General features: G+C 36.7%; 1 protein-coding gene across 1 annotated transcript in view; it reads right to left on the minus strand.

The window, feature by feature from the left end:
• Window positions 1-42: 42 nt before the first annotated feature.
• Window positions 43-26,466, minus strand: part of Tpr (translocated promoter region, nuclear basket protein) — a 58,173-nt gene continuing 31,749 nt past the window's right edge. Inside the window, exons 29-52 of the mRNA XM_027417406.2 lie at window positions 25,888-26,025; window positions 25,655-25,786; window positions 24,178-24,308; window positions 22,868-23,078; window positions 21,324-21,467; window positions 20,944-21,142; window positions 19,391-19,596; window positions 19,129-19,190; window positions 18,198-18,406; window positions 16,546-16,818; window positions 15,598-15,746; window positions 14,942-15,025; window positions 12,347-12,541; window positions 11,161-11,292; window positions 10,831-10,921; window positions 9,062-9,246; window positions 7,878-7,946; window positions 7,702-7,796; window positions 5,969-6,075; window positions 4,511-4,606; window positions 4,232-4,388; window positions 2,813-2,931; window positions 651-746; window positions 43-249 (exon numbers count right to left, since the gene is read on the minus strand). Of these exons, the coding sequence (XP_027273207.1) occupies window positions 194-249; window positions 651-746; window positions 2,813-2,931; window positions 4,232-4,388; window positions 4,511-4,606; window positions 5,969-6,075; window positions 7,702-7,796; window positions 7,878-7,946; window positions 9,062-9,246; window positions 10,831-10,921; window positions 11,161-11,292; window positions 12,347-12,541; window positions 14,942-15,025; window positions 15,598-15,746; window positions 16,546-16,818; window positions 18,198-18,406; window positions 19,129-19,190; window positions 19,391-19,596; window positions 20,944-21,142; window positions 21,324-21,467; window positions 22,868-23,078; window positions 24,178-24,308; window positions 25,655-25,786; window positions 25,888-26,025 (3,336 nt within the window). The 3' untranslated portion in view covers window positions 43-193. The remainder of the gene's footprint in view (window positions 250-650; window positions 747-2,812; window positions 2,932-4,231; window positions 4,389-4,510; window positions 4,607-5,968; window positions 6,076-7,701; window positions 7,797-7,877; window positions 7,947-9,061; window positions 9,247-10,830; window positions 10,922-11,160; window positions 11,293-12,346; window positions 12,542-14,941; window positions 15,026-15,597; window positions 15,747-16,545; window positions 16,819-18,197; window positions 18,407-19,128; window positions 19,191-19,390; window positions 19,597-20,943; window positions 21,143-21,323; window positions 21,468-22,867; window positions 23,079-24,177; window positions 24,309-25,654; window positions 25,787-25,887; window positions 26,026-26,466) is intronic.

A 26,466-nucleotide genomic window follows, 5' to 3' on the forward strand; every position in this document is an offset into this window, starting at 1 on the left:
GATCAATGAAAAGTCATCAAAATGAAATGAAGAAAACAATGATAAATTTTGACATTGAAATACATTTTATTAATAAAGAATGTTGAAATGAGCATACCTATTTAAATACAAAACACTTCTCAACTTGACAATCATTATATTAAAACAGATTTGCCAATCTTATTCACAGGTGTTATTATAGTTTACAGATCACTTAATTAATATTCCCTCTATTTATTCCTCCTCTTCCTCCCATTGCATGGCTTACACCTGTAGAAAGAAATAATAAGAGGCAATCATTCATATCTGTAGAAATATCTAAGATATGGAAGTACTAAAATCTTGTATTTCTTCACTAGCTACAACAGCCACAAAACTTCCCATGCACAAAAGAGTACTTAACATCACAAGAATATAGGCAGAGCTAGTATAATGAATACACAGCATGCTATCACATTATATTTTCTAAAGCTTTCTTTGGATCCAGTTACAAGATACCAATTGTATGCAAAATCACATTTTGTAACTGTGACAAATAAACCGCCTAAAAGAAGCTTTCTGGTTGTTAAGTATCACATTATCAACATGTAATTATGAAGCAATCAATCCTTACCATTTACTTTAGAAACTTCTGCACGTTTTTATTCCACATAGCAATGTCAGAAACTTACCTCTCTGTCTGTTAAACTGGCGACCACGAACACCTTGTCTCAATGTTGTCTGAAGTCTTACTCGTCTGAAAGGCTTTGGCTGACTACTGCTAGTATCTAAGAAAGCATTACGATGTAAGAAAAGCAAGTTAGCCAACAAAGCAGCTGCAATTACTAGATCAACACACAGACAAATTCACATGTGCCTGTTGTTTTAATATTCAAGCTTGCTTCTAACGAGAGGGAAACTAAACAATCACACAAGCACACACACAAAATGGTTTCAATATAAAGTAAAAACAAAACAAAAACCCAAAACACAGTATCAAAAAATCTATCTGGAGAAAAGCACTAGAAGTTATTTATTCAACCACTCAAAACTACTTTAGGAGCTTTTTATTTAAGGCAACTACTCAGGTATAGCCATAGTTCCAGGGATAGGGGACTATTATGGTGACAAAGCATCAGGTCCCAGAGAAGACAGGATATTATAACATATCTGACTTGTAGTTTTATCTAATACTTCAAATCTAATCACTGGCAAATCCTGCCAGCTCAAATTTAAACAAACTCACCACAACCACACAGCTATACAGTATCCAAGTCATTGTCATTATTGTGCATGAAGCTTCCAAATTTGGCTGTTTTTGTTCACTAGAGTTTAGTCTCTTTTGTACCATGGCTAAACCGACTGCAGCATGTCATTAATCTATGTAAAGAATTTCAGCTGTGTTCTATCTCTATGAAACTCAGAACAATTATGAAGATTGACCTGATTACTCCTTCATCACTCCTCTCACATGCTCCCCAGTCTCAGTCCTCATTCTGCTCCAGTCACAATGACCTCCTTGCTGACTTTGAATGTCTTAGACACAACCCATTTGGCTTATGGGACTTTATACAAGTACATAGCTTTGATCCCTTTCCAAATGTTAGTGTCTTGGCCACACTTCCTGTAAAATTCCCTGCTGTATTAGACATTCAAATTTCCTGAATGAGTACCCAGTCAGACAGAGAATGAAATCAGTGTAAAGACATTCTATTTTCTAGTTAACAACCAACCACATTTTCTCACGAAAGGGCTAGTTTGGTAATTGGTATTACTTCTACTATCAAGGAAGGACAATTCTCAGAGAACATGAACAGAACTAATAATTACACTTAAAATTTCTGATCCTTCTGTCATAAAGCTGAGAGTTACAATTTACATATATTACTTGCAATTCTGACTATACAATTCAGTATGAAATGTGGTTAAGTAAAGTGGCTAGCTGATGAAATATGAGTATAGGAGCTGAATCTAGAGATGTAAGCCAATTGTCAGAAAAGCAACTAAGAGGGCTAGGAAGAAATCTGGGGTCAGCAAAATTATGTGATTGTAAAACACAATAAAGCAAGTCTGTCACAACATATGACTGTTCCATAGAAATTTCAGAATAACCATCATAAATGAAAATAGTAATATTCAGAGTGGATGATAGAGTATTCCATTTCTTCAAAACTGAAGGTGAATTGCCTTATGCATTCTAAGATAAAAAGCCTACCATGAAATTTTACTGAGTGGAGTTTCTAGAGCAAAACTTGCATGCTGGCCTACAGTGTATTTGCTACGTGACCTTGTGAAGTAATCTAACCTTTCTATGCTTTAGTCCTCATACTTAAAATATGGGAATGGATCCCTAGAAAATTAGGTTGTTGTGAGAACCAAATAATATATATAAAAGGCTTGAGAATAGCCTGAAACACAGTTAATGCACAAAAGATGCCATTATTTTTTTAAAAAAAAAGCCCATAGAAGTATCTTATTATAGGAAAGAAATAATCTTTCCAAAGTTAAATTAAAAAAACTTGAAGACAACTCTTTACATCAGTACATTTCAAACATAGTTTTGAAGTAAATGGAGTCCTAACCGTCCAGATCAAAGCTGCACTGGTTCAAACAGGAGAGCTGGGGAAACATTCCTCTGATTCCTTCCCAGTACAACAGCCCCCTCCCATTCAAGCAGCACCTTCAGACAGGTGAACAATTAAAATGATCTGAGAAGAAACCAGAATGTAAGTAGCACAGCTAAGAGACCCAAACATTTTACAGGAGCTGTGCTGACACCAGTTATCTGGATGAAATGTAAGTGAACTACTCTTCTGGTAGAGATGAATGTAGGATGCATGGGCACAGTCCTTACCCACAGAAGAACTGGAAGGAGGGTCCTGGCTGGTTGAGGGGAGATCAGATTCATCAGATGCTTGCACAGGCTCCTCTTCCTGCTGGCTATCAATTTCTAGGCCCGCCTCTGAACTAATACTAAGAAAATACACATTGATTAGAAAATGTAAAACTGATTCTAGAATGTATCCCAAATGTTCCCAAGTTCTTTTTGATGTATTTTGTAAGTAGTTTCAGAGTTCTATTTTTAGCTAAAAATTAGGCTGTCAAGATTTTCTTTCTTTGAAGGCAGAACAGGGGGTGGGGGTGAGGATTCAAGTTGTTTTCTCTTCACCTTTCTTACTAAGATATCCTCCTATTTTACTTTTTGTTTTTCCCACTGTAAAACAGCAGCCCTCCTTTTCCATTTGACAAGGATGTTTAGATTCCTGACACTCTCAGGGAATACTTTACACTTTGATAAACTCCCAAACAATATTCTTGGAAGGCAAGTTATTTACAACTGCCCCAGAAGATCAGTAAGTTGGAAAAAAAAAAAAAAATCAGTAAGTTACCATGAGTAACAAGTTATGGGTATGAGAGTACCTGGCTCAGTGGCTATATTTTCATCTTTCTCCCTTTAAGAAGCACATGAGGGTATATTGTTTTTAAAACCCAAATCTGTTCTTATCTCTCCTCTTTATTATCTGCAAACATTAGTACAATTACTGGTAACAACTTACCCGAGACCCAAAGTTTTAAGATGGGGAGGTGTAAATAGTTGTGTTAAGGTTTCAATTCTCACCTGAGCTGGCTACCAGTAGAACAGTCTAAGCACATTATTGGTAAAATGCTCTAGACTTATTTTCTACAATGGAAAGTAATATATTTTAGGAATACAGTGTAGGCTAGAAGGAAAATATAAAGTGATCTGAAAATATCTATGGAATTAGTGACAGCTAGTATTCTCAATGGGATTTACAACCTTCCTGAAATTAAAAGTACCAATGTTAAAGAATACAAAGAGACCTGCTTTTTTACCTTATCATACCCAGTAGACCTGGCTTATGAAGCAGTGTCAAAAAAAATTGAGTCCTTGAGCTCTAAGCAGAAAACCTGTGTTCTAGCAGCAATGTTTCTAACCATTAAACAGTACAAACTTCCCATTTTACAAGAATTAGATTCCAGTTTGAAACTTAACTCTTCATGGGCTCCTTTTAACAAGTTATTTCTGTTTCCTTAGAATGAGAAAATTTTTTCAATAATGCCTTTTAAAATTGTCTCTCATAGTAACCCTAAATTCTGAAGCTGGTCAGATTCTGAATGCAAGGTAGATTTTCCAAACATAGGCTTTGGCTTATCCACAGAGTAGGGTACCATTGAGAACAGACTCTTACATATTTGCTTGCTAAAGCAAACAATTATGACAACATACAAAAACCATACAATAAACTCATACCCTTCAGACTCTGCCTCCACAAATACTTCATCTCCATCGTCACCTGTTGCTGATTCATTTGTCGTGGATAAAGTGCCTGTGGATGTTGTCACCATCGGAACAGACTGAGAGGCATGTTCTGAGGCATCAGACGTGGTACTCTCAGTAAACACAGTCACTTACAAAGAAAAGAGAATAGACACATTTACTTTTGTGGTTCATTAATTTTGAGCCACAATAGGTTCAATGGGGTTCTGTGTCACCAATAAAATAAAATGTCCTCATTTGTCTGGCACCAACCTGGGGCTGCTACTTGGAGAGGTGTAGTGGGAACACTGCGGCCGCCAGACTCTTCCTCATGAGCCAGAAAGAGGGGTGTTTCATACATTCCCAAACCTAGAGACAATTGTATCAATGGATGACTAAAAGAACATTAAAACGACAAGGAAAACAATTAGCACAAAGTGTACAATTTTCTTGAAGCTCATAATTTAGTTGCTCCATCAAGCAAAAATCAACCTCAATACATATTCAACACTTCTTTTAAACTCTTTAACATTAATTAAAGTACCCCATATAATTAGCAAAACTGTCTCTTTTCTACTCTCATTAGAACATATTAATTGCACACACACACAAATGGTTTGGTTAACTATAGTGGGAAATTACCAATACGGAGTCAGGTAGAACTCACAAGCGTGGTCAGGCACACCTGTAGCCAGCCCCTAAGTAGGCGTGGCTACAGCTTCCCCTACAGTTAACAGTTTAAAACAAGCTAATTTTATAGCATTGAACTATAAACAAGTACTGTGTTGAAATCTATTCCTCACCTAACTGCCAAGGTAACTAATTCTTTCTGCTAGTGAAACTTAAATTTCCCAGAACCATGCCAAATTTCACAAGTAGACTAAATGGTAATTAATTCCACAAACACCATAATTCATATACAGGTTATCATCAACCTCTACTACTTAATTTTGGGGTCATTTAATTTTATATCACATACTTTATTTTTTAAAACAAATGTTAATAAGGACAGTCTAATTAGTCATATATTTAATTAGGTATGCCACAGCCCTCATGGTGTAAACAAAGTTACATTGTACTCCTAAACCTAAAACAGCTAATAATTCTTAGTATATTTATTGGTTCAACATATCTTTGAAGATATACGTGGTGGTTTGAATGAGAATGGCTCCCAAAGGCTCACATGTTTGAATATTTGGTCTCTAGTTAGCTGAACTGTTTTAGAACCATTAGGAGGTATAGCCTTGTTGGAGGAGGCATGGCCTTGTGAGGAGATACTGGGGGGGCTCTCAGGTCTCAAAAGCCTGTGCAAACCCCAGTGTCTCTCTCTTCCTGCTTGTGGATCATGATGTAAAGCTCTCAGCTACTGTCCCAACTGCATGCCTGTCTGCCATCATGCTCCTTGCCATGATGATAAGGGACAAACCCTCTGAAACTATAAGCAAGTCCCCAATTAAATCCTTTTTATAAGTTGCCTTGGTCATGGTGTTTCATTACAGCAATAGAACAGTAATTTAGATAATACATAAATATAAAAACCAGTCTTTAGGCTAAAGGAGCTAGAACTTTGCTGATGAGATTAGAAAACACAATGTACAGCAAGGCCAAATTGGTGGCTTTTTAAATTAGGACAGGGACCATATTATAGCAACTTAAAGGAAGTCATAGCATATTATGACTTCTAGTCAATTCACACATTTAAGAAATCTCAGGCTTATTTGGTTATTTTACCTCCTTGAGAAGCAAGTTGGCCAAGATCAGAGTGACTGGAACTCGTCTGTGGCATGTCTTCAGGTGGCCCAAATCGGAATCTAGGAACACCAGCAACCTGTGGAGAACTAAATGGAGGAAAACTAGTTTAATGGGAAATTTAGTGCTGCCTGTTTAAACCATGAAAGGAAACAAACAAAAACCGCCAATAAGCAGGGAAACAATGAAAATGATGTCAGTAAAGGGTTTCTTGTAAAAAAAAAATCATCATTGAATTTAACAATATGAACAATTTGTGATTTATTTATTGTTTAGCTTCCCTGAACTATGTTGATTTTTTTTAACTCGACTGAAACACAGACACATGCAACAAGAAACAAGCAAACCAACAAACAAGTTTTTTGTTTTTAATTCCAGTTTTCATTGTTTAGTAATATAAAATAAGTTAGTTTCTGGCCTATTGTAGGTTCAAAATCTAGCTCTAAGATTTAGAAAAACCCTAGCATTAGATAACTAGATTAATTACTTTCTCCCTGTATCCTAACAACTATTCCATTACCTGTTCAGAACATAAAACATAGCCTCATTTCTTTCCCTCTCTTTTCTTAGTTACCCATAATTATATTTGCTTATGGATTATAAATTATCTAAGTCAATTTTCATTTTTATTCAAAAGTATACGTTTAGCTAAAGCCTTTTCTTCAGGTTGGTTTTCAAATGTGTCTCCATACAGTTGATCTAAGAATCATTTTTTAAAGATTTATTTACTTATTATGTATACAGTGGTTCCTCCTACATGTATACCTGTATGCCAGGAGAAGGCACCAGATCTTACTATGGATGGTTGTTGAGCCACCATGTGGTTGGTGGGAATTGAACTCAGGACCTCTGGAAGAGCAGCCACTGTTCTTAACTGCTGAACCATCTCTCCAGCCCCATTCTAAGAATCTTGAGCACTCCTGTACTACGCTTCTAATTTCGAGGCTGTTTATTTGACCCCAAATCTCAAGGTTCACAACTATTTAAACTCCAAATTTCTTCATAATAGGCTTATACTGGAGACCTGGTGCTTAAGTTGGTGAAACTGGGGTCTGTGGAGTGGAATGTATTAAGGTAGTGCTCATAGGCAACAACAGCATTTATCCTCATAGTTATAAGGGTTAACTAATGTACAGAAATGCTAAGCAACCATTAGGATTTGTAAGATTCAATGTCCTCCCTCATTATTAGTTGGGATAATTTCTCCATTTGTATTAACAAAGATCACCTACACTGTCACTCTGCTAGACAGTTAGGTAACAGCTTGTTACTTAGATCCTAAGCTTTCACAATATACTATCAAGACCACCGTAATGACAAACACCTCTACCAGCAGCCATACAGCACTTACTGTGTGTCAGGCAGTATGTAAACACAAACTGAAATAATGTTAGTAAGATGAGGTTACTCGGAAGAAGGGACAGCAAGGGATCTGCTCTTGTGAGGAAGTCCCAGAGACAGGTCTCAAGCACAGCACTCTGACTGTAGAGACCACGTTCTTAAGCACTGTCATGCTTTCTTCCTAGAAGAAGATGGACTTCAGTCATCCCACATTAACTTCCTCAACACTACTTTCTCACCAGCCTCCTATTCCATGGGCAGATTACTGGACAGTAGGGTAGGACTCTACAAATAACACATCCGAAAAAAATCAATTTATGAGGTAAACAGAAAGCAGATGATGAGTCACCAACATTCCCACTTCATCAACCTACTGAATAGCTTCAGCAAACCCATCAGTGCGATGTGGCACCACAAGAGTTGGGGTACTCGGAACTGTTCTATCTTCGTCATCAAAGAAGTGTTGTTGCTGAAACAGACAGAATGCAGGCCTTAACAGGCTAACTGTGAACAGGTAGATTAAATGCACACATGACGGCTAGATACTAACCATACCACCTATTCCAGGAGTCAACTGAAGTCCACGCCCTACAGACTGCCTCCGGGTCATCTGAATTCTCTGTGTTAGAGAAGGAATTACATTTGTTTTAAAGAATTAGGCAATAAAACAAAACACCCAAAACAGTTTATTAATCTGGCAATGAAACAACTAATTGTAAAGGATTTGTAATTAACAGGACATTTCTAAATTGTTAATTTTTAACTGTTAGAAATATCAATGATACATTTTAAATTATACTAACAAAGATATTTATGAACCAGAAGGCATGCTAATAATATTTAATTCAAACATGTATATGAATATACACTCAGTCCCTGTCTCTTTGGTTAGGTGTTAGCAAGTGAGGTTTTTCACCATAGCTTATATATAGCAACTGGCTTATTACTTCACAGTGAAGACAATCTTGAATCAACAGACTGAATGCTTTGTGACACCCACAAATGATCCCTTTAGGCTTTGTATGAAGTAATTTCCACTACTATTTTCTTTTTTTGTGTGTGTGATAGGGTTTCTCTGTGTAGCCCTGGCAATCCTGGAATTCTAAGATTAATCACCTGCCTCTGCCTCCTGAGTGCTGGGATTAAAGGTATGAGCCTGATTTCCACTACTTTTAGTTTGATTTTTATGTAAAGGTTCTCAATATATTCTCCATGTCAGGAGTAAAACCCAGGCTAGTTTAATGGAACCTTTGTGTGTCCCCTGCCATATTCTGTAAGAGCTTCTGACACAGCCAAGCCTACTCCATGCTCAAGATACAGGGCTATTAGTTAACTAAGTGGAAATATTTAATTATAAATTTGAAAAAGTTAAATAGAACAATAATTTAAAAAATCTGTGTACCTTACAGGAGGAATTAAATGTTCAAAACAAATGTTACTAAGCCAGCAAACTGTATAACATATTAATTAAAATCTAAGAAAGAAATTTTAAGCCTATAATAGCAACCAGAAATTTATTTGTTATGGCTGTAATAACATACACACACACACGTTTCCAAATGTCAACTCATTTGTGAATGTAAACCGCTACATTTTAAAGAAAGTGGTATTAGTTTTGTTAAAAATAAAATCCTACAGCATGCCAAAACATTAAAAATTCATGTAACATCTGGAGGGAGGGGAAGGGGTCTGTCTAATGGCAAAGTCTCATTTTAAAAGGTGCCTTTGTAATACCTGAACTGGTGGTCCCAACTCCTGAGGTGGAGCGTGAATGGTCAGGCGTGGGGGAAGAGGATGTGGTGGGCGCCTTGGTGATTGGGGTGCTCGTGGGGTCTGTCTCTCAGATGCTGATGTGGGCTGCTGTTCTCGAGCAACCTCCTGAGAGAAAGATGATTCTGCTGCACTTGTACTTCCTTCGCCTATGGAAGAAGATTTCAGTTTGGAAACCAGGTCCACACTAAAGTTACATGGCCTTAAACTTGTTTTTCTTGAAGGATTTGAGACAGGGTCTCAGAGTTCAGGCTGTCTTCACACTTCTTATGTAGTAGGCTGGCCTTTAACTCCTGGTCCCCCTATCTCCCAAGTGCTGGGATTATAGGCATATATCTCTATGCCTCAATCAGGGTCATTAACCAGCAAACAACATGCAAGTAAATGCACTCTCTTCAAAACTCAAATGGACTTAAGCACTTAGTCTAACATATGATAAAGCAAATATTTAATAAATTTTGGCTTATGCTATCTTTTCTCAATGTTTATATGCTCATGTGTGTCTGTGTATGTTCATGTATGTGTCTATGGAAGAAAGAAGAGAGCATTGGATCTTCTGGAGCACGAGTTACAGGTGGATAGGAACCAAACTCAGGTCCATTGGAAGAGCAGTATGTGCCCTTAACCACTGAATCATCTCTCCAGCCCAGTATTAGTCTTAATAAGTGTACAAACTACTTAACTTTCTAGAGACAGCATGTCAATCAATCAAGAAGACTAAGAAAAAGCCTCACCTAGTGCTACATTTATACTTTAGTTCTCCTAAACTTCAAATTTCAATTTTTACTCACTCAGCTGTCTAGATCTGCTGTCTTCCACTACGGAAAGTAGGATACCATAGAATTAATAGTTTATATCTGATCTAGAATCAGAACCTGGTCTTGACAATTGGTATTTATGAGGTATTTAAATTGTTTTACCCTTTGTGATTCAGATTATTAACTTAAACTTAATTTTAAGAATTCGGGACAAGTGAAGATAGTCACAAGAGGAGTAACTTAAGAAAGAGAAATTATTTTTATTTCATGTGCCTGCAAGCATGTCTGTGCACCACATGCATGCCTGGTGTCCATGGAGACTAGAAGAGGGTGTCAGATTCCCCTGGAAGTGGAGTTACTGTGAGCCCCCTGTTGAGTGCTGGGATCTGAACCTCATGTCTTTTCAAGGGCAATCAGTGCTCTTAATTACTGAGCCATCTCTTCAGTCCCGTAACTAACTGGAAAATGGGCCAAATTCAACTATAATCTTAACTCTACTCAGACTACTAGACTTAACTTTGCTTGACTACAAAAATAACTCTTCCCCCAAAAGAAACCTTATAGAACATGTATTGTATGTGGAATATTTGGGAAAAATAGCTAAGAATATCTCTTCCTAAAAAATTAATTTTTTCAATGTTAATATCTAAAGACATACATCTACATATACATTTTAAAATATTTGTTTGGACTGAACTCTTCTGTCTGTGAGCTACTACCCATCCTTACTTTAATTATATCAGGCAGTAAAGGCTCTGTGCTACATTAGAGATTTCAAGATGTTTGACTCTTATGGTAGTTCAATGAGGTAGACAAACAGTATAATAATGATATCATGAGGGTAGAAAATTATAAGTTTCTATTATTAAGGCCCTATTCTATTACTAATTTACTTGAGTTGTATTACATCTAAAGTACAATTCTACCTTGGAAACTATTACCAGGAATATTCTATTAAAAAACTAATCATCTTACCATTGTTTTGAGAATCAGCAGCTCTCTGATTACTTTCAGCTCCGCCCATACTTTCTTCTGTTTCTGTACCTGGATCAGTCCCATCACCACCCTAAGAACAAAATGTAATGACTGAAGCAAATCAACTGAAAGCTTAAGGAGAAAGCCACACCAATTGATTATAAGCAAACAAACCAGAGGAAAACCAAACCAAGCAAGCCAAACAAACAAAACTCCAACGGTATAAAGACTTTTATTATCCTGGTAACACAAGCTTTTCTCTATCACAGGAAAACAGCAAGCTTTCTAAGCACAGCTTTTAAGGAAACAGTCACAATTCTAACCAGTTACCTCAGCATCATCAGCTTCATATCCATCATTACCATCTGCACTACCAGTTCCTTCATTACTATCTTCACCCTCATCTCCCATCCCCGTGTCATCTTCATCATCATCATCATCATCTTCATCTTCTTCATAATCCTGGAAGAAAAAGTCCAAGTGTGAATAAAGTGTAGGTCCACTCATTTTGCACATCCTAACACCTCCTTTAAATGACTTATTATTGATTAGGATATAGACATGTTTCAAGAGTTGTATGGGTTAGTTTCACAGCAGGGAGAAAAAAAAACTGTAACATTTTATGGAATTAATTAAAGTGATGGACTCTGAACTCTGTTTCTATGAGATTGTGCAAATGTAATAGTCTACCAAGTGTCAAGAGGTTCATATTATTTATATCCAAACATGAGTAGAATTAAAGAATAAAATCAAACCACACTAGTTTTAAAAATATGCTTTATCAACAAAAGTATCTAAAGTAAGAAACCACCAATACAGAATTAAATCCTAAACTAAAAAAATAACCAAATTTTACCTAAAACTCACTTGATATGGGTGATGACCTAATTACTTTGGAAATGGGTACACGATGCCAAAAGGGAAAATAAACAAACAAACCAACTACTAACTCCTACTACTTTTTATCTTCAGAAACAACAGCATGTATCATTAGAACCATATAACCATTAATATTTTACTAAGACTGAAGATGAAACTTGAAACAAATTCTAAATGGCATGGCAACTGCTTATGAAACAAACAAGCTGGGCAGACCATATGTTTCAATAATCCCAGCACTCAGGAGACCAAAGCAGAAGAATTTGGACTTCTAAAAGAAGTCCTGGGCTATGCACCAAAATCCTACCTCTAGTAAGTAGCAAAGTAATTCCTCCAAAGCAAGTTAAACAAAAAGTTTAAAAAACAGATTATCTATCATTGGTTCTTTGACTATTTTTAATACATGTCAAGTCTTGAACTAATCAGTACAAAAGAAAAACTTAACATGACTGAAATTGACTGGGAATGACAACTCACTAGTTGATATATTAGAAGCACCAAGGGCTTAAAGCACTGTAATTGACACCTGCACTGGGGCAGAGGGGAGAAGACAGAGCTCAAGGTCAAAACGCACAATGCACTGAAAATGAGAGAAGGAAAACTCATGAACACTGGAGTTTTTCAATACTAAACTCACTTCATGTTCTCCATCATTTTCTTCATCGTCATCTTCATCATCACTGTCAATTACAATTACATCATCTCCTTTGCCTTGACCATCCTGGGAAGAAGTGGTTTGCTGATCTGACTGAAGTGGTCCAAGATCGATTTGTAGAGATTGTGAAGTCTCTTCACTGTCTTCCATAGGTGTATAATCTCCCTGGGTAACTCCCTTTAAAAGTTAGAAAGGGGTTTTTACACAAATTAGAAATAATCTGGACACATACTGAATAAAGTAAAATATTTCTATTGTTTTGAAAACAAAACAAAACAAAAAACCCAAACAACCAACTTTACTCCCAATCACACTGATTATTCCTTGAAACACTGCAATACACATGTAAGTTGACTATCCCCAACTTGAAATCCCAAACCCTGAAGCTTTTTGAGCACTGGCATAACACTTGAAAGAAGTGGGTGGTAGAGGGGGAGGGACTTATGTATGGAGTAGACATTTATTACAATAAACAAGCAAATAAATAAATAAAGAAAGAAAGAATATCTCATGGGGTCACACATATTGGACAAGAAATTACAAGCACTGATGACTGCTGAGAGAGGGAGAATTAGCCTATCCCAGGATGAGCCCACAACTGGTTGTCCAATACACACAAAAACCCTGAAGCAATATAAACACAAAAAAACCCCAAAATGGGTCTCACATTGTATTTATATATTTGTACATGTATGCATGCATGCATACATACGTGTAATAATGATAACCTGGGAAGAGGCTGTCAATTTGAGACTGGAGGGGGGCGCATGGAAGGAGTTGGAGGGAGGAGACTTGGGAAGGACTAAAGAAAGGAGAGGGATGATGAGAGTGATGCAATTATTTTAATTAAAATGTATAAAATTAAAAATGGAAGGCAATTAAAGGCAGTCACATCTTTCGGTCTAAATGTTGTCAAGGCTAGCATAGAGCAAAGGGCTGCACTCAGACCATCCTCTCAAAATGAGCAGGACAAGAACTGGGGAGCGAGGAGGCCTCTGCTCAGTAAGCAAGCCAAGGCACGCTAAGTATTTAGCACATCATTCCTTGTAAGAACTACAGCCTCACTCTACACTTGAAGAAACACAAATGGCATTAAGGAGTGACAGGACAACAATCTAAAATGATGCTCTCAGGTGGTCTCTACACAAATACCCCAAAGCCTGTATAAAATGCTGTTGGCAGTTAAGTATTTTGGATAAGGGATACTCAGTTGACTTTAGTATCAGCATGTGCTAGATACTAAAATAATTCTTTGCTCAATTATTTTCCACATTCTGTTCCTTATCAAAATAAACTTGCATTTAATAAAAATTTCTGACATTTAATTAAAAATGTACTTTTTGGCTTCAGCACTCTGTAAAAATCTATTTTTCATATAAACCAAAAGCACCTATGAACTAAAGAAATTCATGAAAAATTATATATACCACATTGGGGAAAAACTGAGTGAATTATAGTGTAATTAAAAGGGTTTCTATAAAGTAGAAACCTATATTTTATTTCATATTTCTAGTTCCTTTAGATATGATAGTCCAAAATAGAAGGAGATGCCATCTACAGTATTATATAGTACACATAACATAGGCATGGTTTTACATTTGTAAATCAGAGAAAAATTAACTTAAAACATTAATGCATCTCATAAACTAAACTGGCAATTAATCTACATGACCCTGAAAGTTTATTGAGAGAGAAAGTACTTTTTCAAGTTTAAGCAGACAGATGGGAACTACAGCATGAGTTCAATTCCCAAGTCCAAAGCTGTATGAACCTTGTCCTACAACTTACCTTGGCATTAGTTTTTACCTATAAAGTAGGGCTGTCCTAACAATTATGTTAATAAATGCAAATTTCTTAACACTACAGTAATAAGTGAAGGATTACTGTGTTAATATTAATGGCATATAATCTCCTGAGTGCAAGAAAGAGTTTAGACACCCTACAATCCTTAAAATGTAATAATTTTCTCATAAGTAAAGCAATTAAAGCTAAAAGTACACTTAGGCACACAGTTTCTAACAGGTAGATTTAGGCAGGAACCTAGTGATAGAGCAATATTTACTGAAAATAACACTTTGCTTGGAAAAATCTTTATTGCATATGAACAGAAACATTCTTACATGTTAGTTTGTGTACAGCATACTTACAGGAGAAAAACAACATAGAAATTGCATTGGTTCTAGCATATTTCATTAAAAATAGAAGACCAGTTTTGCTGGACATGGTGGCACACTTTTAATCCTAGCACTTGGGAGCCAAGAGGCAGGAAGACCTCTGAGTTTGAGGCCAGCATGGTCTACAGAGCTAGTTCCATGACAGCCAGAGAGCTACAGAGAACCCGGTCTTTCACAACTAAAAAAATACGAACAAACAAAAACTAAAGACCAGTTTTTAAAGTGCAAGTTGCCAGATATGGCAGTGCATGCCTGCAATTCCAGCTCTGAGGCAGAACTGTCTGCCGTAGTAAAAGCCTGCCTCAAAAAACAAAATAAACTTAAAAAATCCCAATAGTGTTTCAAAAGGTTAAAGTCAACTCTATTAAATTCAATTTATTTAGTAATTTTATTTTTTACTCACTTCTCCAATGGAATCTTGAGAATCCTGATTATAAACTTGAGTTTCTACCTCTCCATCAGTACTTTCTTCTGCCATCACTTCTTCCTAGATCATAACAGGTGATTTCTTATTGCATCAGTGAACTAGATGAATTGTCACCCCATTCTGCCAGTTTTTCTATAAAAAGTTAAAGCTACAATCCTATGAAGCTATGCCAGAAATGTTATTTATATGAAAATATACTCAAATAACATACCTCTTCAAGATATATGAATTAATACATACAAGTAACATTTATCACTGTTAATGTTTGGTATACAACCCAATTCATCACAGTCTAGTATTTGAAAAGAAACAATTTTGGCTAAACGTAATCTTAGAAGCACATGCCAAGTACAGGTGCAGAATGTCAATGACTAAACTTCCTCATAAAAATATAATTCAGCTTGTGTTTCTGCTTTTTATTAAAATGGGAAGAAATTCATGAAAATATGTATATTATAAAGACTATAAAACAACTGATAATGGCCAAACACCTTAGTAATCGGTGAAATATTCAAGAATTTTTCAGGTACTACATTATGACCCCCAAAAGTTAATCTGCCATCGGTTAGGACTAACAGCTAACTCCCAGTTCTGCTGATGCAATGATGACACACAGAAGGCACGTTACAGACCTCAGTTGCCACGGGTGTGACTGTCTTCAGCTTCTTTGGGAGAGGCATTTCCACAGTGTCATCAGGAACCTGGTCTGCTGCTTCTGCGGTGCTGTCCTCCTCCTCCTCCCGAGTGCGCTTTGGCAAAGAGGAACTTGGGGTGGCTGAAACTTTCAGATTATATAATTTAAAGCTCAATTCAGAGCATTTAGACAAAGATAATAATAGAAATAGTCTTAAAATTAGCAAACTTGCCTAACACATTTGATTTATTATGACTGTACTGATAAATAATATAATTTACAAAGTTTACACAGTACTTTCAATCAAACCCAGAACTCTTTAAAAGAAAGATTATACTATGTGTAAAAAGAACATCTTTAGTTTTCAGGATTCATGTTAAGTTACATATAATATGTTGGCTATTTTTCACCTCTAAATTCAGCCCAAAATATCTGGGGGAGAAGAAAAACTTTTATTTCATGACAAAAATTGACCGAAATCTATCAACAGTAAATATGAAAGTATTTCTTAGAGATAACAATATTGTGACTATTTTCTAATAATTTAAATTATTACAATAGATTTAGCAATTTAGTTAAATAAAATGCATATTTGAAATTGTTCTTGTATCTATCAGCCCAATATGATTAAAACCAAATAAAATATTTGCTTTCTTCACAATAACACTGGATAGAAAGCAAATAGTTATAGGAAACAGTCAAGATATATGTTGTCTCTAAGAAACTTAAAGTATATAGGTCTACTCCAGCTTCATTTTAAAAATTAATCTTACCAGTCTGGAAGATGGCTTAGCAGTTAAGAGCCCCAACACCCACATGGGAGCTCACAACTGTCTTGTCACTCCAGTCCCAGGGGATATGATGCCCTCCTTTGACCTCTGTGCACACTAGGCACATACAGTACACAGACATACACAGACAAAACAGAGTTGAAACTAAATCTTACCAGTGCCAAATACTGCTGTGGAAGTAGATGGCCGCTCAACTGGTGAACTTTGTACCACCTCAACTATGTTTGGGGACAACTCTTGGTTTGCTGGCTCAATCTGAGGGTGACTCTGTTGAGTGGGTTGCACAAAAGCTGTAGCCTGTGTTTGCTGCTGTACAGTTAGGATGGGCTGAGAAATGGAGGGCTGAACATTAGGACTAGTAGAACGAACAGATCCACTTGCACTTCCAAATACTGTAACATGTTCCACTGGCCCTTCTGACTGCAGAGCTGAAAAAAAAAATTGCAATATTTAGTAAACAAGACAGTTGAGTCACTGTCTTACCCTATTCTTTGGTATACATTGTATTCTCTAGTTTTTATATGTCTTACCATTTACTACACAAAAGTATTGTGGGAAAAAGTTATGTATTCTGTATTGTACTGCCTATGTGACTAATGAAGCAGTATGTAATAATTGCTGGTCAAATTAAACGTATATTTGAAACTGTTGGTCTAATAATATTATAACCAGATGAAATTAATACTAAGAAGCTGAAAATGGTCAGGAATTTTTCTTCAGTTCATTTTGTTTTAAAGTGGCATCATAATACCACCATGAAGACTGGGAACAGGTAAAGCCCTAAATGGTAGAGTGCGTGCACAAAATGGGTAAGGCCCTGGGTTTGATCCTAAACACCACACAAAACAGACAAAACAAGGTTCCTCTTCTCTAAAAATCCCAAGTTTAATTGGCAATCTAACTGATAATCTTTTACTGAATGGAGCGGAAAGGATATACTCTTTATTTTCAGAGTGTTTATATCATATACTGTTTAGGGACATGGTCTCATTACAGAACTTTGGTTGGCCTTGAACTCAAGATGTCTGCCTACCTCTGCTTCTGATTGATGAGATTTGAAAATACTTGGAAAACTTTACTCGATTCTAATGTCAAGGCAGTTTAAGATCTTACAAACCTTTTACTGAACACCTATTTTGAGACTAAAGGAAGAGACTGAACATTAAAAAGAAATGTGACTACTTTGAGACTCTTAATTTTGTATATTGAAGATATGTGTAAAATCAAGTGCAATAATTTAATTACTATATTGCAATGGGAACAGAGTGGAGAATCATCGAGAAGAGCAGGCAGTTTTATATTATGGTTTTTCAAAGTGGGTTTCACAGCATGTTTCTTAGCTATCAGATGTGAACATCTGGTTCCTAAAAGCAAAGCACATATTTATAGGAATATATTTTCCTTCTTCATCAGCTGAAAAACAAAGAAGAGGAGGAAATTTACTGGATTTACACTAAATATCTTGGGCAGCCGTGATGGCACATGCCTGTAATCCCAGCTACTTGAGGTGATGAGGAAGAAGGATCATGAGTTGGAGACCAGCCTGGACTCAAAGATAAACAAATACATAGGTCTGAGAATATAGGTTAGTCAAAGAACACTTATCTGAGTTTGATTACTATAATTGGAAAAAAAAAAATTAAGCACAAGTGCCCTAGGAAGTATATACTTCAAATATTAACTACTTTTATTATGACGTCTGACTTAAAATTTACATGCTCTATTTATTATCCTTACAGCTGCTCTCATCCTTTCAAAATAAATCTATGCAAACAGCTAGTCCAACCAGATGCCTTATTTCACTCACCTTCCTGTGACTCCACCTGTGTGGTGGGCATCACGGTTGCTGTCGGGGTAGTGGTTGGGTTTGTGACAGTTGCAGGTGTAACCATTGGGCGGATACTTGCCCTGGGTGTTGACTTATTTCCAGCCATAGCTGCTGCTGTCACTTTACTTGGAGTAGAAACAACAGGAGTTGGCTTGATATTGGCTGTTGGTGGGTCTGATGTGCTGGCACTTAATGGAGGAAAAATCAAAGAGTAACATAGTCACAAAACTTAGGCTGAAGATCCCTTGTAAAATATACATATATTCTATGAAAATCGAGGCATGTACTTTTTAAAATGAATGCTCAGCACGTATGACCTTAACACGGTTCAAATCTTACTATTTTTCTGAACACTGTTTGAATAGACTTGGTAGGTTTAAAGTAAGTAGTCTAAAGACTGGATATAACTTTCTATTTTTCATCCGTAAAACTTGAAAACTTTGAGTAAAAAGGTTTTGAATTTAAGCATTAAAAGCTATAGGGAATATCCTACAGTGGTAGAACATTGAAATATAGGAAAAAAACTAACCAACCAAACAAACAAACCCAAATGCTCAAATCTTGCCTGAGTAAATGTCTTATGCACCATGTGTGTGCCTGCTGTCCATAGAGGCCAGAGGTGTTGGATCCCCTGGAACTAGAGTTACAGATGGTTATGAGAAGATGTGCAGGTGCTGGGAATAAAACCTGGGACCTCTAGAAGAGCAGCAAGTGCTCTTAACTGCTGAACCATCTCTCTAGCCTTAGCCTAGACTTTCATACTCGTCACAAAACAACACAGGGAATGAGTAGGAGCTTGTCTTAGAAGCCAATCACAAACTAAGACACAAAGTGTTTCTAGTCACCAAAGCTTTACAGTTAGGAATGAAAGCATACTGAAAACATGAGTTGACAAGACTTTAAGACTCACATTCCTCTTTCACCAGAAGCTGGAGTGGTTTTCAGTGTGATCTGTCTCTGCTGTTCCGGAGCCTATAAAGAGGAAAAGCATTGACCATGGTGCTTCCTACACCCTCAAGACCACTGAACAAAGACATCAGATTACTACCAACTGTCCCTGTGGATTTGTGATTTTAGTCCAAATTCCCTCTAACAAAGGCTCCTAAACAACCAGCACTTCCAAATACAGTTTCACAAAGTGGCCTGTCAAGTAAGCGGAACTGGCTGGTCACCTTATTAGTGGGCTCCTGAGGCTCATCTCTCTGCTCAAGGTGTCTCTCCTGATGCTCTCTGAGCTCTCTCTCTAAGCGACTAATCCGACCTTCATACTGGGACTTAAGAGCAGTCATTCGGACATCCAGTTCATCTTTCTGTTGATCTAAAGCTCCATTCCTTTGTTTAAGCTCTTCATTTTCTTTAGTTAACTGGTCTTTTACACCTAAAATAAGCACATAATTATAATTAACCATCAGAAACATGTTCTTGGCACGCACAGTTAGTATTAGTTTTGATACTACCCATCTCAATGAACAAATTTCTAAACATATCCGTGTTTATTATAATATATACTTCAGCGAAAAAATGTAAATTATCCTAAAACATCAAAAAACTTAAATTAATATACATTAACTTTAGCTTGCTTATATATGTATATTGTTTATTATTAGGAATTATAAAATATTCATTTCACAGTCTACATAGTATATATTAAAAAAACAGATCAGCGAAGGCAAGTGTGGTGGAGCACACTTTTAATCCAGCACTAGGGAGGGAGAGGCAGGTGTATCCCTGTGAGTTCAAGGCCAACCTGGTGTACAGAGCAAGTTCCACGACAGGCAAGGCTGTTAAACAGAAACTCTGTCTCAAAAACCAAAAAGATCACTAAATCTTTTATGAAGCTGCTGTGAAATAATAACAGTGAGAGCAGAATCAAAGTGATCTCACAATTCATTTATCCTAAGGCCTTGAACCTTTTCAGTACTGGGTTTCTTATGAATGTGACATAGCATTCTCCCTGAAAGTCCGTGGGAGTACTACACCAAAAGTATGGAAAAGTCCTTGGGCTGATAAGAACCCATGCTTTGTTGTTTGCAAACAGGTAGGCAGTGTTCTGGATTTATAGAATGCCACAGGTAGAAGTATTTCATACTAACAAAAAGAGGAGCAGCTGGGTGGTGGAGGCACATGCCTTTAATCTCAGCACTCTGAGGGGCAGAGGCAGGCAGAATTCTGTGAGTTCAAGGCCAGCTTGGTTTACAGTTAGTTCTAGGACAGCCAAGGCTATACAGAGAAACCCCGTCTCTGAAAGAAATTAAATAAATAAAATTTAAAAAGGGGAGCAGCACGTCAAGCAAATTAGAGCATGCTTCACAAACACAGCAAACATATCATTTGAAAATTAAAATGTCTGGAGAACACTGGCTACTCTTCTAGAGGAGCCAAGTTTGGTTCCCAATACCTACCTGGTGGCTTACAACCATATGTAACTGCAGTTCCAGTATATCTAACACCCTCCTCTGGCCTCTGTGGGCACCAGGCACACAGTTTTATATATACACGTACACACACACACACACACACACACACACACACACACACACACACACACACACACATTATACATATAAGAAATAAATCTTATAAAAAAATTAAAGTTAAGGAAAACTAACAAATTCCAACATGCCAATCTACAATATTGGTTTCTCTTTCACATTTAATTTTAAGTCTGTACTGCATAATCGGGTTTTAGTGTGCAATTCAAATTGTAGCATATACATGAAATTACCAGCTAGGTGTGCAATTTTTGATTTTGCTGCTACAATTGCCTTCCTTGTCTTCTCATCCTTTTCAGTTATTTGCTGCCTGAGCTGTTCCTCCTGTGTGGTTCTATCCTGAAGGTCCTGACGAAGGCGTGACAGTTCAGACTGAAGCTGGGCCGTCTGCTCCTGGAGATTTCTTGCTTCTGTCTCTTTTTCAGATAATGTCTTTTCAAGGAAAAAGTAACACCATGTAACTCAGTCAAATCAGTACAAAGCATGTATGTTATAAGGTATTGGAATACTTCTAAAGGTCCTACATGGTATGGAGTGGCAGTGTTTAAGTACATTAGTAAGGCTTACAGAGAGAATTAGGGACATTGGCCTTCCACTGCCTCCACAATCATACCTTCTGCAGGTTCTCCACTTGACTCTCGAGTGACTTTGTCTTTGTTTCAGATTGGCTGAGGGTATCTTTGAGCTCCTGCATTTCCTGGACAGAGATGTGCTGCTCCTGATGGTCTCCAGAAGACTGAATGGAACTCTCCATGGCCTAAGATTAGTAATAGCACATTGTTACTTAGTGATTCTGCTGCTATAAGTTTAAAGAGATCATCTCAATTGCACAAAATTACTTATAAGAGCACTCAAAAGTGCTACAGAACACTTTTAATGATCAAAATGAGAAAATGAGTTATGGCTCTCCATACAGATAATGTTAAAGATGATGCACTGTAAATGCACCTCTGGCTCTGAACACGGCCTCCGAGGATGAGTGAAATGGAAGAGAGTGACACAAGAGCATGAGCACCTTCTTTCAAAACTTGTCTTCCACAACAAGAAAAACACACCAAAGTGCTAATAAAAAAGTATCTAAAAATGCTGATAGTTATTATATACTACTTGTTTAAAATGATTCAAAACGACTAGCTGTAAAACTATCCCTTGTCAATACTCATAACTTGAATTCACAATAAGCTACCCTGATGGTTAATTTTGGACTGTCAAACTTACTATAACAAACACCTAAGACTTTGATGTGCCCACCTTTGGGTGAATTTGTAAGGACCTTTTCAGAAAGGATTAACTGAGAGGGGAAAGACACACCTTGTTCTATGGCTGGCACCCCAGACTAAATCAAAGAGGAAAGGAGGAAAGCCATGTGAGCCGGACTCCCCCTTTTCTATTTCATGCAGTAGGAAGCATAGTCCTGCCAGGGAACCCTGAGTCATGCATCCCAGCAGTAGTGGACTGTATGTCCTAAATATGATACTACTGGGTCACAAGAATGAACAAGGTAACTAATACAGTCCTGAAATCAGCTTTGCAAAGAACTAATATTAGAAATACGAAAAATAAGGCAGGACATGCTGGTGCTTGCTTTTAATCCCAGAACTTGGGAGGCAAGGCAGGCAGATCTCTGTCAGTTGGAAGCCAGCCTGGTCTACAGAGTAACATGATAGTCTGTTTCAAAAAACCAAACAAAACAACAACAAAAACATCACTCAGCATTTATATTTTTTTTGTTCTCACTTTATAATGTATTTTGATTGCCATATTTCATAACTCATCTTTGACCAGTTATGGTAGTGCATACCTGTAATCCAAAACTCAAGGAGGCTCAGTTCTAAGTTAGCTTGAGATACATAGTGAGAAGGTATACAATAACTTTAAACCAAATAAATGTATCACTGTAAGTGTCTCTGAGTTCAGACCCTAAAAACTAGTAACTATCAAAATTAAGGGGGAAAAGCCGGGTGTTGGTGGCACATGCCTTTAATCCCAGCACTTGGGAGGCAGAGGCAGGCAGATAAATCTCTGTGAGTTCGAGGCCAGCCTGGTCTACAGAGAGAGTGCCAGGATAGGCTCCAAAGCTACACAGAGAAACCCTGTCTCGAAAAACCAAAAAAAAAAAAAAAAAAAAAAAGGGGAAAAAAAATTTCCTCAAAATACCTTATCCTGCTGGGCTTTAAGTTCTTCATACTGAGTCTTGTACCTGCGTCCAATTTTCTTGACTTGAGTGATCGTTTTGACTTTTTCTTGTATGTCAATTATTTTGGCATCTAAATCTTTCTGAATGTTTTCCTTTTCATTTCGTACTTTGCTTAAATCTTCCTTTAGACTCTGGATTAAATTTTGGTTGTTAGTCAAGGATGCATTTGATCTTTGAAAAAAAAAATGAGAGAAGAGGATTTGTACAGGAACTACATAAAATGTTTTGCAAATTTTAAAACATTACAATTAAAAGTATATATTGTACTACTTTAATTAGAGCCTTCTAATTAAAAGCTACCTCTACTTCATAGATAATTACTTTATGAATTTAGCCCTTTATTAGACCTATTACACAGGTCTAACACCCGTTTTGAAGCTAAAACACATTGAACCACTAAGTAGTCATTAACACGATTTTCAAAGTCATCAAGTGAAGCCATTCAATTTCACTAGACCTGCTTAACTGAGGACTCTACAGGTCAGATGTTATCCAAGTCTCCCTAAGTAGGAGAGGAACTTTATTGGTTGGGTCTTAAAGCCTATACAATTTTTGCCATGTTCTTCTTGAAGCACATTTGGCGATGCTCTCTGCAGTTTGCCCTCCTGCATATGAGGTTACCAACTGGACTTTCACCAACTCTGTGCAAGTACACAGTCAAGCTTTTTGAATTTTTTTAAAACAGAAATAGTATCACTCACACTGAACATGAATACTGATTAGAATAAAGTAAATATATGACAGAAACTTGTAAGCTGTGAAGTGTTCTATAAGATACAGGGCAAACACAAATTAAAGCCAAACAAAGCCCCCAACCCCATTATATAGATTTATAAAGAGACTAGTAACACAAAGACAAAATGATGAATTATAAATTACTGATTATATTTTTGAGAAAATAAATTAGCCTTAGAGTTACAGCACATAGCTTTTAAACAATCAAGAGAAAAACTTTATATATGAGCACAAAGAATTAAATGGGTGTTAGCTTCACTCAACAGAGAAAGAGGCAAAGAGCCACATGGAAAGGCTCTACCAGTTCCTACTAACCAGTAAGTGCTTCAGGATCATATAAAGAGTTGAAATAAATTTGAATTTTTATTAGAGCCAGTTGTAGTGGTACACACTTGTAATTCCAGCACTTGGGAGGGTAACCCTGGGTTATACACAGAATGCATTAGGATAGTCTGGGCTACCTAGTGAGCTCCTGTCTCATGGGAAAAAGAAAAAACCTCCATTACATATATTTCACAACTTTTATTCCTAATACCTTGCAATTTCAGCCTTAAGTCGTCCAACTTCTTCATTTAGCTGCTGAATTCTCTTTGTGTGAATTTCTTTCTCAGAAAGAAGCTTTCGGTATTCTTCTGTATCTGGATCTTTCTGCTGATTTACCAGATGCTAGAATAACAGACATGCATACTTTGCTTCATCAAGTTTTACAAACAAAAAGTGACAAGAGTAAAATGGCAAAATATCCAATTACTTCCATTAACTACATTGCATGCCAAGTAACCAAGTACCAAAACAGTAAGTTCAAAGCTTTAGTTAGGACAGCAAAATCTAGCCAAGATAGAAGGACAAGAAAACTTCCAATATTACTAACTGTTCATCATTTTTTCAGAGCTGTGAATGAACATCAATGAATCTTAAAAGTTTATTTTTTCTTTTAAGATGTGCGCGTGTGTGCATGCGCGCATGTATGTACATACCATGATAGACATGTGGAAGTCAGAAGCTAACTTATGAAATTCAGGTCTCATCATCTGCCACATAGGTTCTGAGGGTCAAATTCAGGTCTTTAGGTAATTAATTAGCCATCTCAGTGGCCTACTTATAAAGCTTTCAATATTATATACATAATTTCAGTGAGGTTATATTTATATAGATAAATATATGTTTTATAGTCTAAACATGTGGGGCCAATCTAAATGCAACTTATTCTACTAACTGTGAACGTCAGGCAAACATAACAAAAATACCAATAGGGCTGGTTAGCTCAACTTCCTTACATGACTTTTCTCATTGTTTGGTAAGAGCAAAATGAGGAATAAAAATGCTCTGAAATTCCAAAATATTATTTCCATTATTACTATTCTACATCATTTACTGGTGTCAGAGAAACAACATTTACTATTTAATTTTTGTCACCACAATGATGCAAATGAGGAAAACTATAGTTCAGAGTGGTTAAGAAACTCACATGTAAATCACAAGCCACATAACTAGTATTTGTAAGGCCCACTTCTTATCAAATGTACTGTGATGTATGGGCTTATCCTGAAAGGCCCAGTGAACAAGACTTCTACATGTGCCTCAACAAAACATGCATATATTTTCACACATAAAGTATTTTAGAAATAAAGCTAAAGGTTAGCCACTTAGAATGACAAGAACTTTAAATAATATATAAAGTTTAAGTGAATTTTTCTGTAACATGCCATACTTGCCTGTTAGGGATCTACTGATAAATGCAATTTTCATCAGTTTCCTAACTATTTTTATACTTCTAAATTTTACTGTATTATTTAAAATCATTTCTTTTTTTAAAATTTCATGCAGTGGTGTTTTGCCATGGGTGTCAGATCCCTTGGCACTGGAGTTAAGACAGTTGTGAGCTGTCATGTGGGTGCTAGGAATTGAACCCGGGTCCTCCTGAATGGCAGTGAGTGCTCTTAATCACTGAGCCATCTCTTCAGCCCCCCTAAAAATCATTTCTATGACAGTAAATGACTAACTGTATTTACCTGGTTCCGTGCTTTCCAACGCTTGACATCCTCTTCTAGGAGCTTCTTCTCCGCCTGCAGCATACCACTTTTCTCACTTAGCTCAGCATTGGCTTCTTGTAAAGGTAAAATATCTAACTCCAGTTTCCTCACCTGAAAATAGTTTCAAGTATTTTTTTTTTTATAACCAGTGTTAAATTCATCTATATCACAAATAAATAAGAGCTTCTGCTCTTGCCTGGTAAGACACAAACCTTCGCTTGCATTTGCTGCAGGTTCTGTTCCAGCCTTTCTTTTTCTTCTCTTAGCATCTTATTGGTCTCCATGACTACATTCATTGTTTCGGTTTTTTTCATCAGTTCTTCATGTTGAGCCATTGTTTTTGCAGTTACCTGAAACAGACACACAGGTCAACAATCACATTCAAAGAGCTACCTTTTCCCTACCAGTTCCAATCTTCCGAATAACAAAGTATAGAGGATTTCAATTTCAACCTTAATGAAAACTTTGAAAGCTTGCAGGTTTATGAGACTTCTTAATTTCAAATGAATTTAAATAAATTAAGAGATTTAAGGGACAAACTAAAAAGACAGTGCAAATGCTGCCAACAGAGAAGCACCACCACCTTAGGAAAAATGCTGTGTTTTATCTTCTGTATTTTTTCTTGTACTTTGGTATGAGTAATGTTATTTAGATTCTTGGATTTTTCATTTTTCTTCTCTGGCTTAGAAGTTTCTTATCATTTGGTTTTCTTCCACTGGCTGTTAATTTGCATAGGATGTTACTTTATTTTGTGTGGATAGACATGTTCATGTGTTTGTGTAGGTGCATTT

Source organism: Cricetulus griseus, chromosome 5 (genome assembly GCF_003668045.3).
Source record: "Cricetulus griseus strain 17A/GY chromosome 5, alternate assembly CriGri-PICRH-1.0, whole genome shotgun sequence".
NCBI classification, from domain to species: Eukaryota; Metazoa; Chordata; class Mammalia; order Rodentia; family Cricetidae; genus Cricetulus; species Cricetulus griseus.